The sequence below is a fragment of the Macrobrachium rosenbergii genome, chromosome 53 (assembly GCF_040412425.1).
Source record: "Macrobrachium rosenbergii isolate ZJJX-2024 chromosome 53, ASM4041242v1, whole genome shotgun sequence".
Taxonomy (NCBI): domain Eukaryota; kingdom Metazoa; phylum Arthropoda; class Malacostraca; order Decapoda; family Palaemonidae; genus Macrobrachium; species Macrobrachium rosenbergii.
The window spans coordinates 50,948,945-50,975,125 of record NC_089793.1 but is presented as its reverse complement, the minus strand read 5'-3'; the positions used below and the strand labels follow the sequence as shown (position 1 = coordinate 50,975,125).

The window sequence follows — 26,181 nt, the reverse complement described above, 5'->3', positions numbered from 1 at the left end:
ATTTACAAACATATATTTTGAAATTTCATAGCATTTCAACTGCTGCTGCTTCAAATTGCTTGAATGAAACTCAATATTATTCAAACGAAGCAAGAGAATATTACATTCTGATTTGCTTTACAGTACTGCATTTCAAAACATTTTTTCATTTTCTTTCAGTTTCTCGTTGCCGGGGAAGTGGCAGAGGAGATGAAGGCACTGGTAATGCCCAACAAATATGGCTGTCCACCAACCTTGGTGGACGGCCTAACACCACCAATGTTGTGTTGTAATAAGGAGTCTGGGCAACAACTACTTTGACATCAGTGGCAGTTTACAAGTGGTTCCACGCCCTTGTTACTTAGATTTTTCTCTACAGGAACTACAAACTATAAGCTATATTGTAACTGGGGTCTTGTACACCATAGTACATAGATACAGCTTTCAAGTTCCTGTATAGATGGATTTGTTGCAAAATAATATATGAGTATATATATAGTTTTTATTTACTTGTAACAACCTCTATAAAAGCTTGCCGAGTGCAGAGACACATATTTTCTATTTTCCATCATACCATGCCAGGGGTGTGCAGACCTTGCTTCGGGTAAAAAATGGTGCATATCAATTTTTCCCCACATGCAGCAGTCAAAACCTGTAGAGAGAGAGAGAGAGAGAGAGAGAGGGATTAAAAAAATGGAAGAAATTTTCTATTCCAAGGTTTCTTACTAATAAAAGTTCAAGACATAGGCAATACAAGGTTTTATAGTGCATGGCCTATATTTAATTTGATGTTTATCAAGATACAGGTCCCTTTCAAATTTACTGTTTTAACTGTCTAGTGACAAAAACAATATTCATTTGTCTGTGCACGAGTTAAATGAACACATCACTCACTTCATCTGTCTGTGCACGAGCTAAATGAACACATCACTCACAGTGCACTGAAAACGCGCACTGCTTGCAAAACCTCTCTGCACACTCTGAAGGCACCTCTCCTCTCCTCCACAAAATAGCAAGTGTTTGTTGGTAGGTGGGCAGAATGACCCAGCCTTGTTAAGTTTTATAGTGTGGTTGAAGAAATCATCTTGGCAACCTCTTTCCACACCTTTGGGGTCCTTTCTCAATGGTAGGGCCTCATCGAGGTACTCTACACTCGTCGATCTTGCTGGTGGTGGTGTGTGTTGTTCTGAAATCAAAGAATGTGTATGAGGTCTTGTACACAAAATGGTAGTGAAGTAGATATGACTCTCCCATTACTGAAAGCAATTTCTAAACTTGATTATACTATCCATCTACTGAATCCTTCTCATCAATTCTACAAGAAGCAGGACAAAATTAAATCCCTTACTCCAAGAACTATATTTAAATTGATTACTGATATTTAACATATTTCAAAATTTCATAGCTTATTTGGCCACTTATGTGTAGCTGATGCAAAGAGCATATATGATAACTTATTTGCTGCTTTGTACACTGCTTGCAAAAAACCTAGTTATCTGAAACTCCAAACTGTTTAAACTAGCTCCCTTTCCTCACATAAAATCCCGCCAAACAAGTCTGAACTCACCTGTATATATGAAACAATCATCAACTGTATAGCTGTATCTGTGTAGAATATTATGCAGCTTTCAAGAACGTCCAACAATTATTCGACAATATAGAACTTTTTTATTCTTGAAAAGTATTCTAGGCTCCACAACTTGAGAAATCAGCTCTTGAGCCTTTCAATACAGCTGTGAACAAGTTTCTGAAAGCAATAAATAATATCCCTTCACATGCTGACCTGCCGAAAAAATGTTTTGATTAGTAACTGGTAACTATATTTCAACTCTAAGTCAGTCCTGAACTATGGAATTCTTAACTGATACTCTTGAGTTCACTTGGAGCTATTGATAAAATTGTGCATTTGTATAATCATCACTAACAACCATTTAGTTCTTATGAAAGGTTTCTTCTTACTGAATTTGAAGAAGATATTCCCTTCATACTTAGCTGATCACAGGTATTCTGTAACATACATACAGTTCTATATAGATGGATGAAAAATAGTCCCTTGCACAACTAATATTTGTATACACCTATTACAAGTGTTATGGCCTACATTCAGTTTTACTGCTTGGCACTTTGCATCACCTGTATATCATATTTTGTCACCCTTCCATCATATTTTAACACATTCTAAGATTATGACAATGACTATGCACTTTACAGCCAAGAAAAACTAATGGTTATAGGCCAGTGATTTCTTGTTTATATATAAAGGTTATAGGCCAATTTCACTTGAAACCTATCCAGTTTATCTTGCCATAACCTAACTTGAATTGGGACAACGAAGACTGATCAGATTACTCTTGCCCAAAACACCCCTGACTAATGCATCCTTTCCTACTTAATACACTCTCAAAGGATCTACTATCCAGTCCTAGCTTGGTTCAGGAAGGATTCACCATGCCCTGGATCCTTAATAATACATCATAGGGTCGTGTCACGTAGCAAAATATATCCTAAGCTGGATAAGGTGCTTTACCTTCAAGCCACATTTGGGTCATTCATCCTAGGCTGAGCTGACCTTACCTTGAGATGGTGCGTACTAATAATTTGCAAAATTTTCCCTTACCTTAAACTAGTGAGTTTGAAGATTGATAGCCCTCCAGGGCTCATCTTGCATCTGTGAAAGGTTCTAGTCATTTTGAGGCTGGGCAGTTCTGATGAATAGTGATAAGGTTGGTCCTAACTGAAGATTTTGAATGGAGATTCCCTTGGCTACACATATTCCCAAAACTTGCTCTGTATGTTCCATACAGTCACTTCTACATTGCCAATCAATACTCCAGCCGAAGTATCAGGATTCAGAATCCTCAGATTGGAGAATAATCCTGAAAAATGATTCAACTTTGAATATCTGATATCCTAATTGGTGGAAGATGACTGTTTACCAGTGACACACTTGATGTGATCAATTAAATGAAGCTACAATTCTCAAGGTATATCAGCAATTACTAAAAATAAACTGTTTTCTTAGGAAGCGAGAGATATCATCTCAGAATGATTGAAGTCATTTCGATTTTTAGACTGCAACAACCCCAAAATCTAGTTGACAATATTTAGCTTTTTATTAGACGGTCCCATTTATGTTGATGACATTCGCCGAAGGCACGTTGCCAAGAACATTAAGTGATGCCTACAGCGCTCTGCATGAGGTGCACTGATGGCACTCCCTAGTCATAAAATTATGTCACTATATGATACAATTTAATTTTTCTGACAAAACATTTTGACAAAGGGTTCATATATCAGATTCTCATTGACTACAGTAATATGGGGTACAGCAGCAGAGACGTATTTTGAGTAGTGGTAATTAGTCATTGTGAGGAGGTACAAAGGCTACAGAATCATTTTGCTGCAAGTCACATATGCACATCCTATCTATCAGCAACCTCAACCTCACTAACTTGGAACTTTTGAGAATATAATAACTGATTTGCTTCACTGCATGCACACAGCTTCTAATGACTTAACAGGTGTAAAAAAAAAAGATGAAATTTCAATGTATTTATGGCAACAGTAAGGACGGTCTGTGCTTCCCAGAGAAGAGTTCTGAAATTCACTGAAAATTTGGTGAAATTTCATATGTATCACCACTATATTTGGTAAATAAATTGCTCATTAAGTACAGGCTATAATGAACAAGTAATACTATATTAGCCAAGTTTTTAAAAAATATCCTGAATATGGGATTACATGAACGACATACTCTGACTGTGACGTTACTTCATGATATGAATTCCATACTAAATGCTGTCCTGCCTAGTCACAGTTTGATCAATGTCAACATTAGACCAGAGCCCAGAATGTCTCCTCATGTCATTCCAGGGCAGAAGATTCTGGCACTAACAGATCCTACACACCTTCAGAAATACTATTTGCCACCACATAATAATACCATGCAAACCTTTGCATAGCAATGTGTCTACTTTGTAATGGCTACCCTTCTTCTATGTTTGTAGCCTTACTTGAAGCTGTAGGCTAACTCTTCAGTCACTCCAGATGTTCAAGAAGTCAAAAAGCTTGCAAGTTACCATGACCACTCCATGTCAACTCCTTTGGGCCTTATCTTGTACTGCAATTGTCTAATTTCATCACTGAATACAAAATATCCTAAGGCATCATAATATCTGAATCTGAAACAAAATCAAGATCGCACCAAAAAATGACTAGTGCACGATTTCTGAGTTACCTGAAGCAGCGGTTAACTTAAGGTTTGTAAAATAATTCCATTAATTCATCCTTTCTCCTTCGTAAGAAATAAAGAGTTCCAAGTTTCAGCCGAGGCTTGAGAGGCCACTGTGTCCTGGGTTAGGTTTGGTCAGGTTGGTATCTGTTAACTCTCCTGTGGGTTAAGCTACGTTCAATTTGATGCTGAAATTTTGCCTACATAACCACTGAGATATGAAAGTATGAAGCAAAGAGTGTCCTTCTCCCCAAATCAGGAGACCCTTAAGGTGAATAACACACCATTATCACCATCCATTTCACTTATTAATAATATGGCCCATAAAGGCAATTTCTGCCATTATCCTAACTGGAAAACAAAAACAAAAAACAATCTTACCTTGCAACAATAAAACCATGAAACACCATAATTATTATTGATTGAAATTCCTCCAAATTCTGCCCCTGAGTAGTCAGCCAGGGAGCTGTCATGTCAGCCATCAAGGATTCTGGATTCATATGATTTGTCTAAAATTATCCTGGAAGGAACAAACAGGATACATATAGTAACTGTTTTCCCACATAATAAATATCAACTTAATTGGGCAGCTTTGTATTCACACAATTTGAAATCAATGAATGATGTTTGAAATATAACTTGATAATAATAACTGAGGTCACTTGAGCAGAGCACAAGACTTGTAACAGCTCACACTGATACTGAGAGACATCTGGTGGCAACTGGAAGAAACACCAAGTCAGTCACTGAATGGTGCCTCTTCCTTTTTGGAAATGATTTTTTTTTTTCACCCTTAAAAATTCAGTAGAAAATGGAATTACGAACTATATAACGAAGTTTTCGCTTTAAAGTTAAAGCAGTAATGATTGATAAGAACAAATATGGGCAAATTAACCCTTTAACGCCGACTGGACATATTTTACGTCGACAAAAATTGTCTGTCGGGTGCCAAGTAGATGTAAAATACGTTGACTACAAAAAGTTTTTTTAAATATTCGCGGAAAAATACTTATAGGCCTCTTTTGCGAAAAATTTTAAAACACACGCCTTGAGGGATGCTGGGAGTTCACAGATCACGCTGTTGTTTTGTTTACAAGGGTGACCCAGCTGTGCATGCGCGAATTTCTTTCTTATCCCAAAAGAAAGCATCAGCTAACTCTGCTGAAAATCTCAGAAATTCTTTAGTCACTTTGTCGTAATTTTTGCACCGTTTTCTATTAGAGTTTACATAAAGTTTTATATATGAAAATGTGCGCAATTTCATGTAGAATACAACAAAAAATAACTCATGGTTGTAGCTTTCATCAATTTTGACAATTTCATATAAATCACGGTAAGTGCCAAAATTTCAACCTTCGGTCAACTTTGACTCGACTGAAATGGTCGAAAAATGCAATTGTAAGCTAAAATTCTTACATTCTAGTAATATTCAGTCATTTACCTTCATTTTGCAACAAACGAGAAGTCTCTAGCACAATATTTCGATTTATGGTGAATTTTTGAAAAAACTTTTTCCTTACGTCTCTGCTCTAACTGTTTCACGTGTGTGTTCGTAGTCCATCGGAGTGGACAAGACAACAAGAACGTCTCATTTTCTTTCTCTAAAGGAACGCGATTTCAACCATACAATATTTCCGTCTGTTTCTCCATAACCATTGTTGTCTTGATGTATGTACAATCACCACTACTTGCATTGCCGTGCAAGCATTCTAATCATGTACTCATAATGTTCCAATGAATCTTCTGTATCAAACTGTGTGTGTGTCTCTGTTTGTGAAGGCATCAGTTAAACGTCTTGCCACTTCGATGGACGATTTAACACAGCGAACACACGCGTGTTTGGAAGAGGCGGCGTCAGGCTCTTACAATCTCAGAAATTCTTTAGTCACTTTGTCGTAATTTTTGCACAGTTTTGTATTAGCCGTTACATAAAGTTTTATATATGAAAATGTGTGCAATTTCATGTAGAATACAACAAAAAATAACTCATGATTGTAGCTTTTATCAATTTTGACATATTTTCATATAAATCACGCTGTTTCAAAATTTCAACCTTCGGTCAACTTTGACTCGACCGAAATGGTAAATAAATGCAATTGTAAGCTAAAACTCTTACATTCTAGTAATATTCAATCATTTACCTTCATTTTGCAACAAACGAGAAGTCTCCAGTACAATATTTCGATTTACGGTGAATTTTTGAAAAAACCTTTTCCTTACTTCCGCGCTCGCTAACTCTGCTGAAAATCTCAGAAATTCTCCAGTCACTTTGTCGTACTTTTTGCACCGTATTATATTAGCCGTTACATAACGTTTTATATATGAAAATGTGCACAATTTCATGTAGAATACAACAAAAAATAACTCATGGTTGTAGCTTTCATCAGTTTTGAAATATTTTTATTTAAATCACGCTAAGTGCCAAAATTTCAACCTTCGGTCAACTTTGACTTGGCCGAAATGGTCGAAAAAAAAGCAATTGTAAGCTAAAACTCTTACATTCCAGTAATATTCAATCATTTGCCTTCATTTTGCAACAAACGAGAAGTCTCTAGCACAATATTTCGATTTATGGTAAATTTTTGAAAAAAAATTTTTTTTTACGTCCACACATTACGAATTCATGCATCATTTTGTGATAATATTTTCTCTGTGTTGCTTTGATCGTTTTACAGTTTGTTATATACCAAAATCATTGCAATTTAGTGTACAATACAACGGAAAAAAAATAACTCATTAGCTTTAACCATTTTGCTCACAGCACGATTTGTATACAATTATATATGAAATTTTTTTTTCGCGCTGTCATATATTCCAGTATTTATACATGATAATGATATTTTTTTTCATTTCTGATGGTTGCATACTAAATTTCAGGCAATGAGAAAAAAAATTAGCCAAAAATGAACTCTTAATCTTAAAAACTAAGCGTGCTGTGATTTAAAAAAAAAAAAACTTTCTTTCCGCTTTGGCGCTAACTCTCATACCCCGTCGGCATACGGCAGACACTTTTGTAAACAGAGGCTCGGCGTTTAGGGGTTAAGTTATAAGTCTCTTAAATAATGTTTTAACATCCAAAATTATTTGAACCAATACCAAAAGGTGATCAGAATTTAGGAAACTTCAAGTAGTATAGATAAATATAATGAAAGGTTTGTTGTTCAATTAAAGCAGTGATGACTGATAAGTACAAATCTGTCCAAATGAACTTATAATAAGTCTCTTAGATGATAATGTCCCAGTTCTGAAAAATATCCGAACCAATACCATAAAGTTAAACCACAATATGACAAACTCTACGGAATACATACTTACAAATAAATCCTTTCCTTATCTAATGAATAATTTCCATTGAAACGATATTAAAATCTTTCTGACAAAATTACAATATAGAGTAATTAAGGAATACAATAATGGAAGGGAAACTTATAAGAAGCCAAAAATAATATATACTGACCACTGAAACTGCAAGTGTACATTTTCAAAACTTCAAAAACTTTGCTAACACCATCTATCTATCTATCTATCTATCTATCTATCTATCTATCTACAGTGCTGGCAAATATTGATGGAACTGCCAGTCTCTTCTCCCAAATGTCTGAGAAAAACTATTCTTTTTCTATTATTATTCGCCCTATAAATTATTACAATATATTAATGATTTAACTAGGAATTTAATATTAGGTGTATATTCATAAAATTTGTACCAAAGTATGAATGAATTTAAGTAAATTACAATATTTATAAGGATATTTCAAAGACTAATTCTGTCAGTACCTAGGAAGGCAGAGTCTATTGTTTGTACACCCCTGGAAATGGAGGTGAATCTCTACACTGATAAAAATTAATGGTTAGATTTAAAAAGAATATCTCTCTCTCTCTCTCTCTCTCTCTCTCAGCAAAGCAGGTGTGAGAGGGATTGCCAATTTCTCAGATAATCAATAACTGGTCCTCCACAAACTATTCAAATATGTTGGGAGGTTACTTTTTTAGTGGTTTTGGGCCCAGGAGGGAATTTTGACAGAAGGACAGAAAGTGAAAGGACCAGGTTTGTTGACAGAAGGTTGTCTGTCCTGTTAAGTAGGAACTCCTTCCTCCTCTCCTAAGTGCCTCTGACCACCAGGCCCCGGGGCAAATGGCAAATTAATTTAGATATATTGTGTGGAATAGTCTTCCATTTTGAAGCAAAATCTTTGCCAATCACTGACATTCTTTGGTTGAATGGAAGTTTAGATACATGAAGTACATGCAGTTGTGTAAGGGAAACCGAGAGGAACAAAAGAACAGAGGCCCGAGAGAAGAACAAACTTTACCGTGGGTGGAGGAGTCATTATCGTTGTCTGAATGGGTAGTCACGGTAGAAGACTGGGTGGCCATTTCGGTATCTTCCTTCTCCTCCGGACTGACCATCTGCTGCATCTCGAGGTCCTTCTGGTCGTCCGAGGGGTCTGTGTTCGAATTCCAGCCCTCCAGTTCCCGTTGGACGAGGGAGTCAAAGAAGGCCACATTATCCTGGGGTCTTCGTCCATGGTCCTGTGGTTGTAGTCATGACTGACATCCTGTGTAAGGGGATGACAGAGAGGTGTCGTTTGAGATTGGTGATAAATAAATCAATCAATCAATCGATCAATCAATCTCTCTCTCTCTCTCTCTTGCTAGTCTGAATGAGCTGTTTGATTAAACAATCATTTTATATTTTAGACATATGTCCCAATACAATACACTGAAAATAGTCCCTTCCTATATAAAAGAAAACCTGCAATTTTAACAGAAACATTTCCTTTTCTCCATAAAGAAAAACCTACAATTTTAACCCTCAATGAAACCATAGGCCTACCCACAATACCTGTCCACTTTCCATGACAAGGCTGATGTATTCCTCGTAAGACTAGATACTCATGAAGTTCCTACAGGACTTCGTCTGAAGGCTTCCCCTGCTGCCCAGTAAGGACACTCCGTTCCACAGCTGAAAAAATTAATTAAATTAATGAAATATTAGAAATAATTACTAGAATTAAATATTAGAAATCCTATGTAAAGAGCGAGGAACAAGTTCAAATTAAATATCAGAAGCTACATCACTTTGAATAAGTATTTTTCAAGCAAATCTCTGAATGCTTTCAGTACAGTAATGCAAGTTATGTGGACCTTCAGATGTGACTTTTGTAAGAACAAGCTCCCAGTCAGTGCATCTGAAGGGCTTCTCACCAGTGTGAGTCAAGAAATGTCGTTTCAGGCTCTTCCTCCTGGAAAACGTTTTCCCACACTTCGCGAGCAAATGGCTTCCCCCAAGATGGATCCTCATGTGGCTTTTGAGATAAGATTTCTTGCAGAAAGACTTCCCACAGTCCTTGCAGGTGAAGGCCATCTCCCTAGTGTGGATTGCCATGTGCCTCTTGAGACTTGGTTTCTGGGAGAACGACTTCCCACAGTCCTTGCACACGAAGGGCCTCTCCCCCGTGTGGTTCCTCATGTGTATATTAAGATATGACTTGCTGGAGAACGACTTCCCACAGTCCTTGCACACAAAGGGCCTCTCCCCCGTGTGGCTTGCCATGTGGGTCTTGAGATTTGATTTCTGGGGGAACGATTTCCCACAGTCATTGCACACGAAGGACCTCTCCCCCGTGTGGTTCCTCATGTGTATATTAAGATATGACTTGCTGGAGAATGACTTCCCACAGTCCTTGCACGCGAAGGGCCCCTCCCCCGTGTGGCTTGCCATGTGGGTCTTGAGATTTGATTTCAGGGAGAACGACTTCCCACAGTCATTGCACACGAAGGGCCTCTCCCCCGTGTGGATCGCCATGTGGGTCTTGAGAATTGATTTCTGGGAGAACGATTTCCCACAGTCATTGCACACGAAGGACCTCTCCCCCGTGTGGTTCCTCATGTGTATATTAAGATATGACTTGCTGGAGAATGACTTCCCACAGTCCTTGCACACAAAGGGCCTCTCCCCCGTGTGGCTTGCCATGTGGGTCTTGAGATTTGATTTCTGGGGGAACGATTTCCCACAGTCATTGCTTGAGGACCTCTCCCCGTGTGGTTCCTCATGTGTATATTAAGATATGACTTGCTGGAGAATGACTTCCCACAGTCCTTGCACGCGAAGGGCCCCTCCCCCGTGTGGATCGCCATGTGGGTCTTGAGATTTGATTTCAGGGAGAACGACTTCCCACAGTCCTTGCACACAAAGGGCCTCTCCCCTGTGTGGATTGCCATGTGCCTCTTGAGAACTGATTTCCAGGAGAATCTCCCAGTCATGTGGTTCCTCATGTGTATATTAAGATATGACTTGTTGGAGAATGACTTCCCACAGTCACTGCAGATGAATAGCCTCTCCCCCGTGTGGGTTGCCATGTGCCTCTTGAGAACTGATTTCTGGGAGAACAACTTCCCACAGTCATTGCACAAGAAGGGCCTCTCCCCTGTGTGGTTCCTCATGTGTATATTAAGATATGACTTGCTGGAGAATGACTTCCCACAGTCACTGCACACGAAGGACCTCTCCCCCGTGTGGATCACCATGTGGGCATTGAGATGCCATTTCTGGGAGAATGACTTCCCACAGTCCTTGCACACGAAGGGCCTCTCCCCCGTGTGGTTCCTCATGTGTATATTGAGATATGACTTGCTGGAGAATGACTTCCCACAGTCACTGCACACGAAGGGCCTCTCCCCCGTGTGGATCACCATGTGGGCATTGAGATGCCATTTCTGGGAGAATGACTTCCCACAGTCCTTGCACACGAAGGGCCTCTCCCCCGTGTGGTTCCTCATGTGTATATTGAGATATGACTTGCTGGAGAATGACTTCCCACAGTCACTGCACACGAAGGACCTCTCCCCCGTGTGGATCGCCACGTTTCTTTCAAGATTTGCCTTCTTGGAGAATGACTTCCCGCAGTCGTCACAAGTGTGTGCCCTCTCTCCATTGTGGGTCTTGATGTGTTCTCTGAGGGTGGACTTCTGGGAGAAAGCCTTTCCACACTCGCCACAGGAGTCTGCCCTCTTCCCGGTATGGCTCTGGAAATGTTGTTCCAGGTGGGTCTTCGTGGAAAAGGCTTTCCCACATTCCCGGCACACAAAGGGCCCCTCCTTATCGCCTTCCTTTCTGATGGGTGGCAAATCATCTTCATCTCTGATCGCTGATATAAAATCCTCAGAACCATGTTTCACACTGCCATCAGACTCATAACACACCTCCACCTCCATCTTCATTTCCATCTTGATTTCCATCAATGGATCCAAAGATAGAGATGTACAGCTGGCTGGGGCATCACCGCCCGCTATACCTATATTTTCGTGTTTGACGAGAGACATCACTACTGGATCCTCAGTCTTGCTAATCAAAGGATATTCCAATATGCTTATTTTAGCTTTTGGTCTTTTGATGTTATTTGTTTATTTATGTAAACACCAACATTTTTCACTTTCTTCTATTGCTAATCACTGCTTCTATCACTTTTTTTATTTATTATCTTATTTCCTCCAATTTCTCCTTTCACTGATACACAAATCTGATGTCTAGAATGTTATGTTTCCTATTTTACGAACTTATTCAACACCTCACAGGAACTTGCACCTAATTCATTGCTGGGCCCCATTCATTTCCAAAACCTTGATGCCACAAACTGACAACTTCTTGTTCGAGGGCAGAAAGAAACTCTGAAATACAAGAAGGTAAAAGATTATTAGAAAACCTTACATAAAAATGACATTTTTATAATCAAATAAAGTTTTATATATATTTATCAAGTAATTACATAGCTATTAGTTCACTTACACGGCAGTTTGAATTCAAAATTTCGCAGGTAACACTTCAAATGTCTGGGTAGGTGACCAGTTCCCCACTGGTGGGAATATTAGTAATGACTTTGGCAGATAACCTCAATCTGTTCATTCCTTATGTCCATCAGTGGGAAGAAGGATGGGCTCTGATCATGTAATTACTTGGTAAGTATATATAAAACTATTTTATTATAAAAATGTCATTTTTATATGAGTAACTTACCAAGTAATTACATAGCTGATTCCCACATTGATAGGAGGTAGGATGCATGGGCATATTCTACTCCAAAACATTAAGATAAGTAATGAATTTGAAATAGAAAAAACTGCTAGCATTGAAAAACAATGCTTGTTGTTGCTTATCAGTTAAGAAGAGAGCTACTGCCAGTGGATACTGCCTCTGGTTGGTGTTCATCTTAACTCATAGTGGTGTGGTGGTATAGCCATGGGTCACCTCCTACTTAGTGGGAACTTTGCAGCGAAGGAAGTACTCAAATGGCTAGCAAAGCATGATAGGTGCCCACCCTTGCCCTGGGCGAAGCACCAAAATAAAAACAAGCAGACAACACTGTCACCTACACTGACATGAAACCACAACCCATCAGCAGAGTGGTGGGTGCTTCAGGTACAATGTACAAGGTGAAGAGACTGTAGGGAACAGAAAAATCCTATCCTTCCTTCCTTGATACCATGCCAGTTACTACAAAAGGTCTCAGGGCACTGGAAGATTTCCACACTGTTTTAACTTCCAATAAAATGAGTGAGAAACGAAGATCGATTACATTCCCATTAGGTTGAAGGCAGAATGGATGCATGGGGCATAAAATGCATGCAAGCTAAAGAGGTAGAGACTACTCTGACGTCCTTAGTTTTACTTAAAAGCAGGCAAACTGCTCTCCTAATTCTGAGTGTGTCTCAAGTTAAAAGTCCATGAGGGCAATACATCTATTCAGTGGATGAAATGGGTCTTGCCATATCACCATATGTAGTAGAGGATGGTCCTCTGAAAACTCCAAATGGACAGAGACCTCCCCATTCTCCAGCAGAGCTGGAAGGCACTTTGGACGTTCAGAGAACGATCTGGTGTCAGGCTGTAGCAGGCGCCAGAAGCGCTGGGCACCATTTGAGCTAGGAGCTCGGGGCTGGCAGGCGCTCGTGGGAGCTAGCAGGCACCAGGCTGTAACTGGAGCCAAACGAGTAGGGCTCCAGGTGAGCTGGGTGTTAGACGAGCTAGAAGCTCATGGTTCTGGAAGATCTATAGCTGATGCCAGAAAGTAGCTGTCGCCTGGTATACTGGGCATCAGGTGAGCTAGAAGATCGGGATCATTTGGTAAGAAAGCGAGACGCGGAGGATGATTACAGTATACTTCCAGTCGGACAATGTGGAATGGAAGTAAAGGACAAATGAGCCTGAAAGCTAAGGAAGAAGAGGCTGCCCTGATGTCCCTGGCTTTCACTTCAAAAGAAGGCAAAATGTCCTTATGCATTAAAAAATAAGCCCTTTCAGGTAAAACCTGAAAACTGTTAGCTGGACAGAGGGTTCTCTGTTGTTCTTCAGGGAGAAAGAACAGATCTAGAGCTTGAATGGGTCCTCGTTATTGGCTAAATTTCCAGGGTAAACAAGGAAAAAAGTGTCTCTGTAAAAAGACCTTCTCTAAACAATGGCGTGGATCTCACTAGTGTGTCCTAGTTGAAGCCAGAGACCACTCCAAAGGGTGTCTTCCATGTAAGGTTGTAGAGAAGAGGAACACAGGGGGATCAAACAAGGGACTCGTCAGTCATTCAGAACACATCCAGGTTCCAGGAGACCGGATTCCTTCCTCGCTTGGACACGTCAAAGACAAGATAAGGTCATCAAAAGCTAGGCCCCTGTGCTTAAACACTTAAATAGCATAGTTCGATACCCCTTACTGATAGAATATATAAGATGTAGATCTCCCAGGAACAGAAGGGGTGTTCTGAACATGGCCATGGAAGTCTCACAAGAAGAAGGGTAGAGACTGCAACCTCAGCTTCGAAAATGGCCCACTTAGTCTGACAGACAGTGCTAGAAGAATACCGCCTGCAATCACAATAGTTTATGCGATACGTCTAGCAGAAAACACCTTGTACTGATGAGCTTCCTGAAGCTTCGAAGACTTCTTGAGGTGGCAAATAGGATGACAGTCGGACTGCCCCATGGACTCCACAGTTCTCATCAGACTGGGAAATGCAAGATCTACCCGGTGGGAAGAACCTGTTCTCAGTTCGTCCGCAAGAACTTGAGGTGGACTTGAATTGAAAATGAAACTGATCTGTTTAAGTAGAGGTTCTCTTGCTTGGAGAGAAAATGAAAGGAAGTGAGCCTTTCTTCTCTATGCATACATGCTAGGACTGTGGTCTCGTTTAGAGAGAGCAACTGCAGTCCAGGTGTAAACCAAGGTCAAGAAGCACAAAGCTCTCCAACATATGTGAGGAGGTTCCATCATCCGAGAGCAACACCCGGAAACTTCCCCGTTCCGCCAAGGGCTCCTCAACCAAGAACCGAGGTGTAAAGCAGAAGACTAGGTCTGGACTTGGAGGATGAAGGGAGTTCCCTTCTTAGTCTATGTATGTACAGCCACCATTGCAGGCCCCACTTAAATATCACAATTTTTAAAGTAAATTGTATTTTTCCTAACTATACAAACCCGAGGTCCTTTACATTATTATTACTTTCAGGCGTAAGCTGGAAAACGGCCGTTGAACTTCAAACAACGTGGTTAGGCATTTAACTACTGTCCGGGAGGTAGGATTGATTGATTAATTGTGGGTTATCTGGCGTCACAACTACCAGGGTCACCAACGCCGAATACTAAATGTGATCTTTTCACTTTTATAGTATGTTATAAAAATTAAAATTAAAATTCTGCTAAACAGAACTACATATAAATTTTATTAAAAAGAAAAACAAAAAAGAAAACTAACTAAAATACATAAATAAATAAATATATAAAATTCTGCTAAAAAGAACTATTAATAAATTTGATCCGATAAACAGTATAACTTAAGAAAAAAAAAAATATATATATATACTAACACAGCACAGCTGTCAGATATATTTGAGAAGACCAGCTTCTTTGATAAAAGAGATAACATTATTAATACATATACTTTCTCCCAACAGTTTTGCCATGTTATAATTACCACCTGCTCACTGCTATTTTGATAAAAAAGATTCCTAAGTTCCACTGCATCGGGACACTCAACCAGCAAATGCCTAACAGTCAGTGGAACCAAGCAATTGTCACAGAAGGCTCGTTTCTCCCATTCATCACAAAGCCGTGAGTGAACGTGGTGGATGACCAATACAGTAAACTCCCATATTCGCATTCCTCATGGTTCATGGACTCACGACTGCCGGTTTCTGTATCATATCTAGCCATCATTCATGGAAAATTCGCCCATTCGCGGTATTTTTCACTGAGAAATATTCACTAATTACTGTATTTTCATCTAATTTTCATGAATAAATGCACTTTTTGTGATAAAACTATTAAAATACTCAGGTATAAGCATTTTTACAGGGTTTTTCTGTGTTTAAACTATCAAATGGCAGCTGTAAGTGTTTTTAGAGGGGTTTAAGTATTCGCGGATTTTAGCTATTGCAGGGGGCGTAGGGACGATCCCCGTGAATATAAACACTGCAACGAATTCACACAATACAACCTCCCACCTCTTGCATTAGGGTCATTTCCAAGGGTGTGTCTGACTAGTGATTTCTTTAATTTTATTGGGGCCTACTCTGTCCTGCACTGAAGTGCCCATAATTGGCTGGATGGATTTACATAATATGCAATGCATCACGCATAAGGAACAGACATTTTCTTGGTATCAGAATTTGTGCTGCTAATTTGGCTAGCTGGTCTGCCTTTTCATTTCTGATATGTTCACATGGGCAGGAACCCAACAAAAAGAAACAACGCTCTCTACAATGGTGCAAGAAGATCCAATGCAAGATCTTCAACACTAAGGGATGATCGGTATTGAAGACTTCCAGGGACTCTAAGGCACTTTTAGAGTCACAAAATATTGTGTAGCTAGACACTGGGAGTGTTGCAATATGTTCCACTGCTACTAAGATGCCATAAAGCTCAGCTGTAAAGTTTGAAGCAAATCAGCTGAACAGCACCTCTTCGGTTAAAAGAACTTAATTAAAACTCCATAATCCAACGCCAGCATTGGATTTGGAACTATTGGTAAATATAAATCTTGTATCCATATGCTCTGAAGCGTGCTCTAAAAATATTGCCCTCAATTCCTCATCAGATTTATCCCTCTTTGCTCCAGAATTTCACAGCAGGTAACTTCCAGACAGGAGTAATGGGATACACAAAAGGAAGTATGGGGATTTTTCCAATATTTCTATCCTCTAAAATCTTTTTAATTCTATAGCTAAAAGGAGTAGGATACCTTGGATGATTTTCATAAAAACTGTTAAAAATATTTCTGTTTGCCACAGCAAATGCCAGAGATTTGGGAAGTCTTTGCACTCTAAACCAGTATCGAAGTAATGATGACTGACGATAGAGTTCAAGTATTTCTCCTGCATCAACTAGCAAACTAGATATTGGTGATGAAAACGAAAAGTCTTCGTGGCTATAATAGAATACCTGAATGATGAACAAAATCTAAAATTTTAAGTTGATGGAGAGGCTAAAGAATATACTTCACAACCAAAGATGGACAGCTTTGATAAGATTAAGGTTTTATAAAGCTTTAGTATAAGATTTCTACTAGCTCCTCAACTGGTAAGGAGACAGCACCTTTCAAGATGTAGACTAGGCACTTTGCTTTGATATGTTTGATATGGGGACCCAAGTCATTCTGTTGTCAAAAATTAGGCCTAAGAAACACGCATGTTCTACACATGGGACTTATGGCCATACAAATAGAGGTCTGGATCAGATGTACTCTCAATCTGGCAGAAGTGGACAGCAGTAGTCTTGCTTACAGAGATTTGAAAACCTGTTTCTCAGCCCAACTTGCTATTTTATTTATTGTTAATTGTAACTTCTTTCGGCTACAGTCATCCGGGTGGCAGCAGCATATTGACAGGTCATCCACAAAATAACGCCTTTTAAGGCCTCTTTTTGAATAACAGATGTAACACTGCTTATGGCAAGCGCAAAAGTGTTACACTGAGAACATCGCCCTGAACACCTTTCTGGCACCTTTTCTCTGATAAAGTACTGCCAAGTTTAACTTTAAAATACCTAATGCATGTAAAAATGATCTGACAAATAAAGGTAATTTTCCTCACAGAGACCACTATTATGCATTGTCTTGAGTAAATCGGTATGTCCCGCTAGTTGCAAACGTCATATGCCTTTTCATCAAAAACACTGTCACGTGGTGTTGTTTGGAGGCAAATGCTTTACAGACTGAGGTTTCAAGTTGCAGTAAGATATCCAGTGTGGAGTGCATTTTTCGAAAGCCACACTGAGAAGGTGTTAAGATACTGTTGTGCTCTAAATACCACATCAGCCTTACATTTACCATTTTTTCCATTAATTTACACAAACAGCAAGTTAACGCAATGGGGCGTAAATTTGCTGCATAGAGAGGATCTTTTCCAGGCTTACAGTGGTAATAATGGCTGCCAATTCCCATATGCTAGGGTAGCTGCTTTCATCCATATTCTATTGATATTGGGATTATAAAAAGTTTTGTGTTCCTTTGAAATGTGCTTCTAAACATTTCATAAGGAATCTCATCTTTGGGCCAGGGGCAGTGTCCTTACCCTGGCTAAAGCAGAGTCAAATTCTTTCAGAAAAAGGCACATTGTAAGATTCACTTTGCTTGATGAAATCAAGTACCTGTTGTTCTTCCATCATTCTGAAATGATTAAACCTGGGGAACTATCTGATTTTTCAGAGACTGAGCAAGTGTTCAGAAAATATATTACTAACTTCTATGGGCATCAGTGACAAGGATTATTATTTACTTTAAGGACTGGAGGAGGATTAAAAATTTGCCCTGAATTTTCTTTCTTATTTTCTTCCAAATGCTGCTGACTGGTGTTATGCTGTTAATAGAGGATACATATCCTGCCCATGATTGTCTTCTGGCAGCTTTCATAGCTTTTCAAACGGCTCTACATTGTTTATAAGTGATGACATTATCCACAGTGCGATGTTCACTGCACCTGGTCAGTGATGACCTTGTAGCTCGATGCAGCAGCCTTAATTCTTCCCGACCACCATGGAACTGGCTGCCTCCTGAAAAGCCTTACTGAGGAATTGAATGTGCTTCTCCGCAGTATGAAAGTTCCATTGAGTAGATTGATGGCATCATCTACACTTGGGAAATTTTTGCATCCCCTTCCAACTTGCTCAAATCTTTGAATTTTTTCCAATTTGCTTTCTCTAAGCACCATCGCAGGATTCGATAGGATCATCATTGGTGCTGATTATAATTGGAGAATGGTCACTGCATGCTAGTCACTTGTTCTCCAACTAAAATCAACACCGCAATTAGAGCTACAAACTGAAAGGTCAATGCAGAAGACAGTACCAGTTTGAATGTGATAATGAGTAGGTTCTTAGTATTAAGAAGGCCAGATTCTCATTTCTCATGATAGATGCCATCATTCTCTTTTGGTTTGATGTTACATCTCTCCCACAATGGATGTCTGCTGTTGAAGTCACCAAGAAGAAATGGCTCTAGCTGCCACATTAAGGATATTAAGTCCTCTCGGAGACATGACTATTGGGTGGAATGTAAAGGATCATATAGTATATTGCCTTCTTAAATTAATCTGTACAGCCACAGCTTGGAAGTGGAGTGTTTAGTTTTACTTTGTAGTGGAGTATCTCGACGGATGTAGATGAGGGATCCAACATGATTTCCCACTTCCCAAATCAAATTCAGTTCTGAAGTGAACACATTCCTAGGACAAGGGGGTGTACATTCACCTAGCATGGTCTCTTGCAAACATACCCTGGCCAGAATGCTCATAGAGCAAAGGCTTCAATTCCTCATACTTTGCTCAGAGTCCCTGACAGTTCCACTGAATTATGGAAGTGAATTTATTTCTGTCTGGGACCATCAGTATGGTTCCTTTTTACAAGATTGGGAGGGTTCTTTTTTCTACTTGGGGAGGGCAATTTAATGGGCAGTTTTGTTGGCTTCTTGGGGGGAATAACCACCTTGAAATAGCCAACATCCTTTCCTTCAGTGTCTTTGACACTGAGGGTTTTTTTAGTTTCCTTTTCTCTCCGTTCTCAATCGAGACGGAGCAGAGGTCTTCTAAAGAGACTTCATCTGTCTTCCTATTGCTGGAAGTAGCCAGCTCTGCCTTTAAAGAGGCAGAAGCACCAGCAAGGACTGGTGCTGGGGGAACAGCATCTGCTGGTTTGTCCTCCAAAGAGGAGTTGGCACCAGCAGAAGCTGGCACAAAAGGCAGATGGTGGAGGGTGTGTCTCAACTGACACCTCCAATTTTTCTAGCTCTAAGTTGACGCCTTCCCTTGTCTGGGGTTCTACTCGAACCTGTCTTCTCAGACACATCACTGGACAGATTCTGATGAATCTGTTAGGTGTCTTTTCAGCGATTCTTTTTGACTCTACCTTTGTGTCATTTTACATTTATTTGTCTCTTTCTGCTGGTTTCTAAGTTTTGCTACTACTGGAGGCAAAATTTAGACCAGGTCTTACAATCTTAGCTTTTTGCCTCTCTCTCTTGCTTCTTCTTAAAAGTTATCCTTTCCCATCACTCTTAATGCCTGGAAATTTCTTTTTCAAATAACATCACATTGTTGAGATGATGATGATGTCCTCACCACAGTGAACACATTTAGGTTCCCTTTGTGCACATACCATGCTCATCATCTCCACAGTTGATACAACCGCAGGATTTTCTTGTATTTTCTGACCGCACGCCTGAAGGGTGTGTCCAAACGCTGGCAGTGGAAACACCTTTCTGGGCCTCGGGATGTAATTGTTTTATTTGTATCTATGCCAGGCTGCAGAGACATACTCTGGGGAGTCTTAACGTATTTAATGCCAATATCAAGGTAGGTTGAGGTATCCGATCTCTATCCACCTCTTTTTGTGATCCTGTTCACCTTAATTACACCCTGATCTTTCTCAATTCATTTGAAAGTTTCCTCAGAGAAACCCATTAGCTGAGGGGCATATATCAAACTCCTTGCTGCAGTTCAAGCTGGAGTGGGAATGCACTCACCGTAACTGCAGTAAGGGCCTTCCATAAACTCATCAACTTCATGCTTTCCTCTGGGGAGATACTCTCTACCAGGAGCATATTACTGTTCTGAGGGGATATTTTCGGTTGTCTGCCACAACATTTTACAATTTCCCTGTTTACCTCAAAAATATCAATATTGTCACCATTGAGCTTCAAATTTAAATATTTTTCATATGAGTTGGGTACAAAGACCCCAGGAACTATTTCATACTTGCTTTCTTTTATATTGCAAATGGTTCCAGGACAATACTGGAACCGATGCTTTTTGTTGGGGATTCCTGGCTGTATTCCTTCTTGCCTGGCATTGGGTCACTAACCGTGTCTGATTGTCATTTGGGCCCAGGGGTACTAATTTCAACATGGGGACCTTCCATAAAAAAAAATGCTGTGAACAAATGAAGAGGCACCATTGACTCCTTCGTGGCCCTATTCTCAGCTAACACACCAGTAGGAACTGACTCCCAGATGTGTACCCCTTACCATACCTTAAAAGGGATAGCAACTTCAACATACCAGAGAGGCACAAGTAAGCCTAACCCGCTTGTTGGGACCGAGACTATTACTAGAATGCAATCATCCCCTAATTTGACTATGTTGGTGGGTGATACCGAAAATATGCCAGAGTCCTACCCCTAATAACAGCCCACCCCTGAATCCACGGCTGATCTAAGGATAGTTCCGCCTAGGTGTCAATATGATCATACTAACACTCTTCAGGTCCAAACATCCTTGGATTGGGTGACGCCTCCCAATCACAGTTCTGACATTTAGCTTCAACATGAACCCCAATCCAAGGTATGATGCCCTTCCTTCACACACAGACAGGAAATTTAATGAGCAGGAAATATCCACACTATGTAAGCCAAAAAGTTGGAAAATATACATATATATACATACATACATACACATATACATATATATACACACATACATATACATATACATACATACACATACATATACATATAGAATGTAGTCATAGCGGTGGATAGGAAGACAAAGAGAATTGAAAAGCTGAGGAAGAAGTAAAAAGGAGTAGAAGAAAAAGAGGACAGAGAGAGACAGAGTCAAACAGGGGGAATGATTTCTCTTCGTTCGAGAGCCCCCTGTTCGTCGGCAAATTCAAGGCATGAGAAAGAATATTCATGCTGGTTTGTTAATTACCGCCACGGCAGTCTCTCATTAAGGGGGTCACCTGCAAGGACCTGGGGATAATTGTGAATTTGTTAAAGTTTGACCTCCCAAAGCAGACTTTCAAGTATCTGAGGATGAGGGTCAACACCATGGTGGGGAGGGTATTAACTCATCAAAATGAGAGGATTGCCAACTTAATGAAAGTATCAGAGCCATTCCCCACCTTAAGCCACGGGCAACTGTGCAAACATTACTCCTGCAAAATATCATTGGGGAGTGCACGCTAGATCCCTTCAGTGGCAGTTGAGGACAACCTGAAGGAAGTTACAGGAACCCTTTCAGCCAACTGAGATGAAGGCTAGGGTCAGGAAGGACCTGCAGTGGTGAGGCATCTCACATGCAGTGAGTACCACCAGCTGACCTCCACCAAGAAAAAAGCATCACGGATGACCAAGCTACAGGGTGGACCAGGTAGTAAGAACTGAGAGGTCCTTATACTAAAGAGTGGCCAACTCCTAGCTGGAACTGCGGTGTGGGACCAACAACTGACCTGTTCACCACAGCAAGGAACACCAAGCTCCCCTGTACTGCTCCCTGTAGTCCCCATGTCTGAGAGGGAGGCACTGGAAGACACCTTCCTTCCAACACCCATGGAACAACAGGGATGAATTGTATATGCCTCTCCTGCCACTCAGTCAGCTGAGGAATAATACTGCAGGTTCTTTTGTCCCCAGGGTCTCTGGATGATGCTGGTGGCACCCTCAAAGCAGAAGCAGAGTGTGCAGACCTACTCCACCTCTAGTAGATGTCCAAGACAACTTCCCCGAAGACTCCAACCTCTAGTTCAGGAGCGTGAGAGAGTCATCAGACAGGGACTTGACCTTCCAGACTGTTTTCTTTGCTTGCTCTGGGCTTTGGCAAGAGGAGAGGCTTAAACTTGTAATGTAATACCTTATGATAAGCACTTGAGTGGGATGGGGATCTTTACACTTGAGTTTGTCCCAGAATTCATAACTTAAGACTATGAATCCATCAGTCCCTGATGCCAGATTTGAATCCTTTTCTGTCCCCTTCCTAGAGGACTTTTTAGGTAATGATTGAAATGAGATGCTACTTGTCCAGGTAGAGTGCTGTGGTACTACCTAGAGAACACTGCATCTCTGGCCTGGAGTGTTGACACTTCTTTGTTGGGTACTGCTCGACTAAGAAAGAGCATTCAAGAATACCCTGAGGTTGACACCTCTTTGAACGTTAGTAATACTGCTCACCAAGAAAGAGTTGTCCAAGAATACAACTTTCTGCCTCTTGAGACGCATCAAGCAGGCATACTCTCTTCATCTGATCAAGAGACGTGGAGTGTGATCCAGGCCAGACTACAAGGTCAGCATCATCCCCACTTTTGTATCTCTGGAAGAACCTGTCGTTCAACATGTATTACTTAGGCGGGGTGTGGTCTTGTCAGACACATTCATGTTGTTCTACCTTGGGACATTGCCCACAAGTCTCTGGGCATTACAATTTCTGGTCCAGGTGGCTGCCCAACAAGTTGTGTAGCTCATTTGGCTCCCCTAAGAATACATGTAGCATCTCGTTAAAGGTGTTTGGTAAGTGAGAGAGAATGTGAGTGAGTGACTGGTCTCCTTCCTTTTCTCTTTTACCTTTCTCTCTCACAGGACAGAGGCATAGAAGAGCGATCATGTAATTTCCTGGTGGGAGGACGAGGCCAGCAAGGTGGAGCTTCAGCAATTTAGAGGGGCAATTCGTTTTGATCTTTTTAAGTTCAAAACCTGTTTTGATTATGTCCTCTTTCACACAAGGATAAAACAAATTGCCTCCAATGCTATTGTCTATCTAAGCCTTTGTTGAGGCAATGACTCCAAACTCATGATTCCTTCCTCAGCTTGACCAGACCAGGAAGGTATTCCAGGGTGGGAAGAGCTAACCAGTCAGTTCAGAGTTTTACCCAGACTCCCCCCACCAATGGGTAAGTCTCCTATGTAAAGGATGAGGGTTTGTATTTGTGCAGGAATTACATACCTCTTAAAGTACAGGCAGTCCCCGTTTGACGTACGGGTCCGGCCATTACATTCTGAGGTTACGCGACGCCACATATATTCATCAGAAATTACTGGTTTACGACACGCATGTTCCAGGGTTACAATGCATCGCACGCCTATCCGATGGAAGAAATATGGCTCCAAATGGCAGAATAATCAAAATTGGTAGGTTTTTTTGATGAAAAACTCAATAAAAATGCAGTTTACATTGTTTTCAATACACTCAAAGCATTAAAAGCAAGGTTTTCTTAGGATTTTTGACAATTTTTGACAATTTTTCGGTTTACAGTATGAACATTTTCGGTTTACGACGCATAAAACGGAACTCCCGCTAGAAACTGGATCGTTTCGTAATTTGTATTTTTTCCTGGACATAACAGAAAGGGAAGAACGTAAGTAAACTGAATGGTCGTAAGTTGTGTGATAGGGGTGTGAGTGCCAAAGTGGAAATGAGTGATAAAGCGTGTAATACGGATGAATGGGATGGTATGGATAGAACGTATAGCATATGCGGGTTTGATATAACTGAGTTGACTGAACGTGTAGGGGTTAGTGAACGGTTGGAGGTGAGCAAAAGTGTAAGAGCAAGAGAGCGTAGCAGTAATATATGAGTGATTGAAAGCATGAATGAATCGTTGCAAGAATTGGAAAGGTCAATGAGCAAATGGGATGGGTTAGTTGAAGAATTGGGGGAGGTATTTGGGAACGAGTTAGAGGGTATAGATGAGATTGTGGATGAAATTGAGAGTGGTAATAGTGAAGAAGATAGCGTGAATCTGAGAGAGAATGGAGGAGAAAATATAAATCTGAATGTTGCTGGAAGAGAGAGCGAGTCTGAGAGAATGATTGCGTGCCCATGAATGCGATCTAGAGGACCTGCTAGTGAGCATCCGTGGGTGTTAAATGAAGCGATTTGAAAGAGGTGTGAAAGGTGTTGGTTGGGAAATGCTAAAAGGGGGAGAAATATAGAGGATGAAGAAATTTGTTTTTATTTAGCATTTCCCAACGTTTTGTGAGAGAGAGAGAGAGAGCGAGTGTAATTGTCGTTGTGAGTGGTTCGGTTGTTGGAGTTCGTTTTTACGGCGCTGTCTGTCTGTCTGTCTGTCTGTCGGGAGTTTTTCGGTTTTGGGGAAGTCTTGGGCAGTTGAGGTCCAACCTTGAAAGTGAACGGGGAGTTCGTCTGTTTTTTTTGGTACCAGCATTAATGGTTCATGTCTCTTCTTTTTTTTGTTTGTTCGTTGTTGGTGGAGGGTCGGTTTAAGTTTTTGTTTTGTGGTTGTGTGCTGTGATTGGCGACCGTGGACCTTATCCATCTCCAGCAACCGAAGATCAGGGTGAGTGTTGCGTGTTGTGTTGTTTGTGGGTGTGAATTCCGCCACACTCTAATATAGTGCCCCATTGTTTTCCATCAGGGAAGAGAGAGAGAGAGAGAAAGAGAGCGTGACTCAGTTGCACTGCCATTTCCAGGTTTCAGTTGGAAAATCATTTCAATTTTTCCTTGTACTTCTGAGAAGTTGTTATTTCGTTTTATCTTGGGCCGAAATCTTTCCTAATGCTTAGGATTTTTATTTGTATTCTTTTGTAATTGATGGTTAATGATGCCAATCTCTCAAATTGCATATCAACTGTTTGTTCTGACACGATATACAAACCTTCAGTCCTTTATGTTAGGAAGGAATTACTTTCAGTGAAGCTGGAAATGGCCGTTTAACTTTTGAACAAGGTGGCAGTTAACAACCACCAGGGAGGCAGGAGTACCGCCTGCCCAGATGTAAACACTACAGTTTGGTTTCGGCCGTCATGCACTGCAGACGTGTTTGTCACTCTCTGCCCTGATTGCTGTTGAGCTGTTTTCCTGGTGGGATCTTTCTTGTTCTTTTTTGCATAATGAATGTGAATAAACCTCACAAGTCCTCCTTCCCCCAGCGTGTATGCCCTAGGGTAGGGGATAAGAAGTACAATAGTTTCCGTTCTTATGTTGATACGGACCCACGCGCTCTTTGCTCCTCTCGTAGAGGACGTGTGTTCTCGTAATTCACCTTGTTCGGAGTGTTGTTCCTGGTCTGCCGAGCGATGGGTGAAGTTTGAGGGGAGGAGATAGTACCAAAGGAAGCCCGCCAAGGTGTCATCTGAGGGTTATACGCCCCTGATGACTCCCTTGGTGGCTGACCTGTCGGGATTGTTTCTCCCTCCCGGCAAACTTCCCCTTCTTGCTGTCTCTCCTTTGGGTGAGGTTTCCCCTTCATCTTCTTCACTTGCTTCATCGGGTGTGGAAGGCTGTGGGGGAGCGGACGATCAGGACATCCTCTTGTGGGGCCTCTCCTCGCTCCAAGGGGGGAATTTTTTCCCCCAGAGCGAGCAGAGGCTTCCTCCTTTGACCCGACTTTGCCTTCAGGTTTGGCGGTGGAGACTTCTCTTGCTGGGCAGGTTGCAGGTCTCACCTCTACCTGGCTTCACTTGGGTCTACCTGGCATTCCTTTGTTGGAGGGCTGATCTCCCATCTGTCCAGTGCTCCTGTGACCACCCACACCTCGGCCACCTCCACCACGTCAACAGTCACCTTGGCGTCTTTTGCCAAGCTACCAGTGGCTGCCGCCTTGCACCTAGGTACCCAGGTAACAGTCACGCCTGCCTCTCTTCATGCCGTGCCGGTGCCACCTGGCTTCCTGGCCCCGTTATCCCTGTCTGGCCCCTCCAGTATGGTTACATCGTTGGTGCGTGCTCCTGCTGTTGCCGACCTATGCTCATTCCCCACTACAG

General features: G+C 41.0%; 1 protein-coding gene across 1 annotated transcript; it reads right to left on the bottom strand.

Annotated features, from left to right (window-relative positions):
• Positions 1–467: 467 nt before the first annotated feature.
• On the bottom strand, positions 468–12,766 carry LOC136834454 (zinc finger protein 585A-like). The gene is given in 8 exon segments (XM_067097058.1): positions 468–631; positions 874–1,165; positions 1,547–2,855; positions 4,592–4,730; positions 8,524–8,769; positions 9,057–9,176; positions 9,359–10,241; positions 10,244–12,766. Coding segments are annotated over 3 exon segments (2,235 nt in total). The 5' UTR covers positions 11,537–12,766; the 3' UTR covers positions 468–631; positions 874–1,165; positions 1,547–2,855; positions 4,592–4,730; positions 8,524–8,769; positions 9,057–9,117.
• Between the last annotated feature and the right edge of the window lie 13,415 nt (positions 12,767–26,181).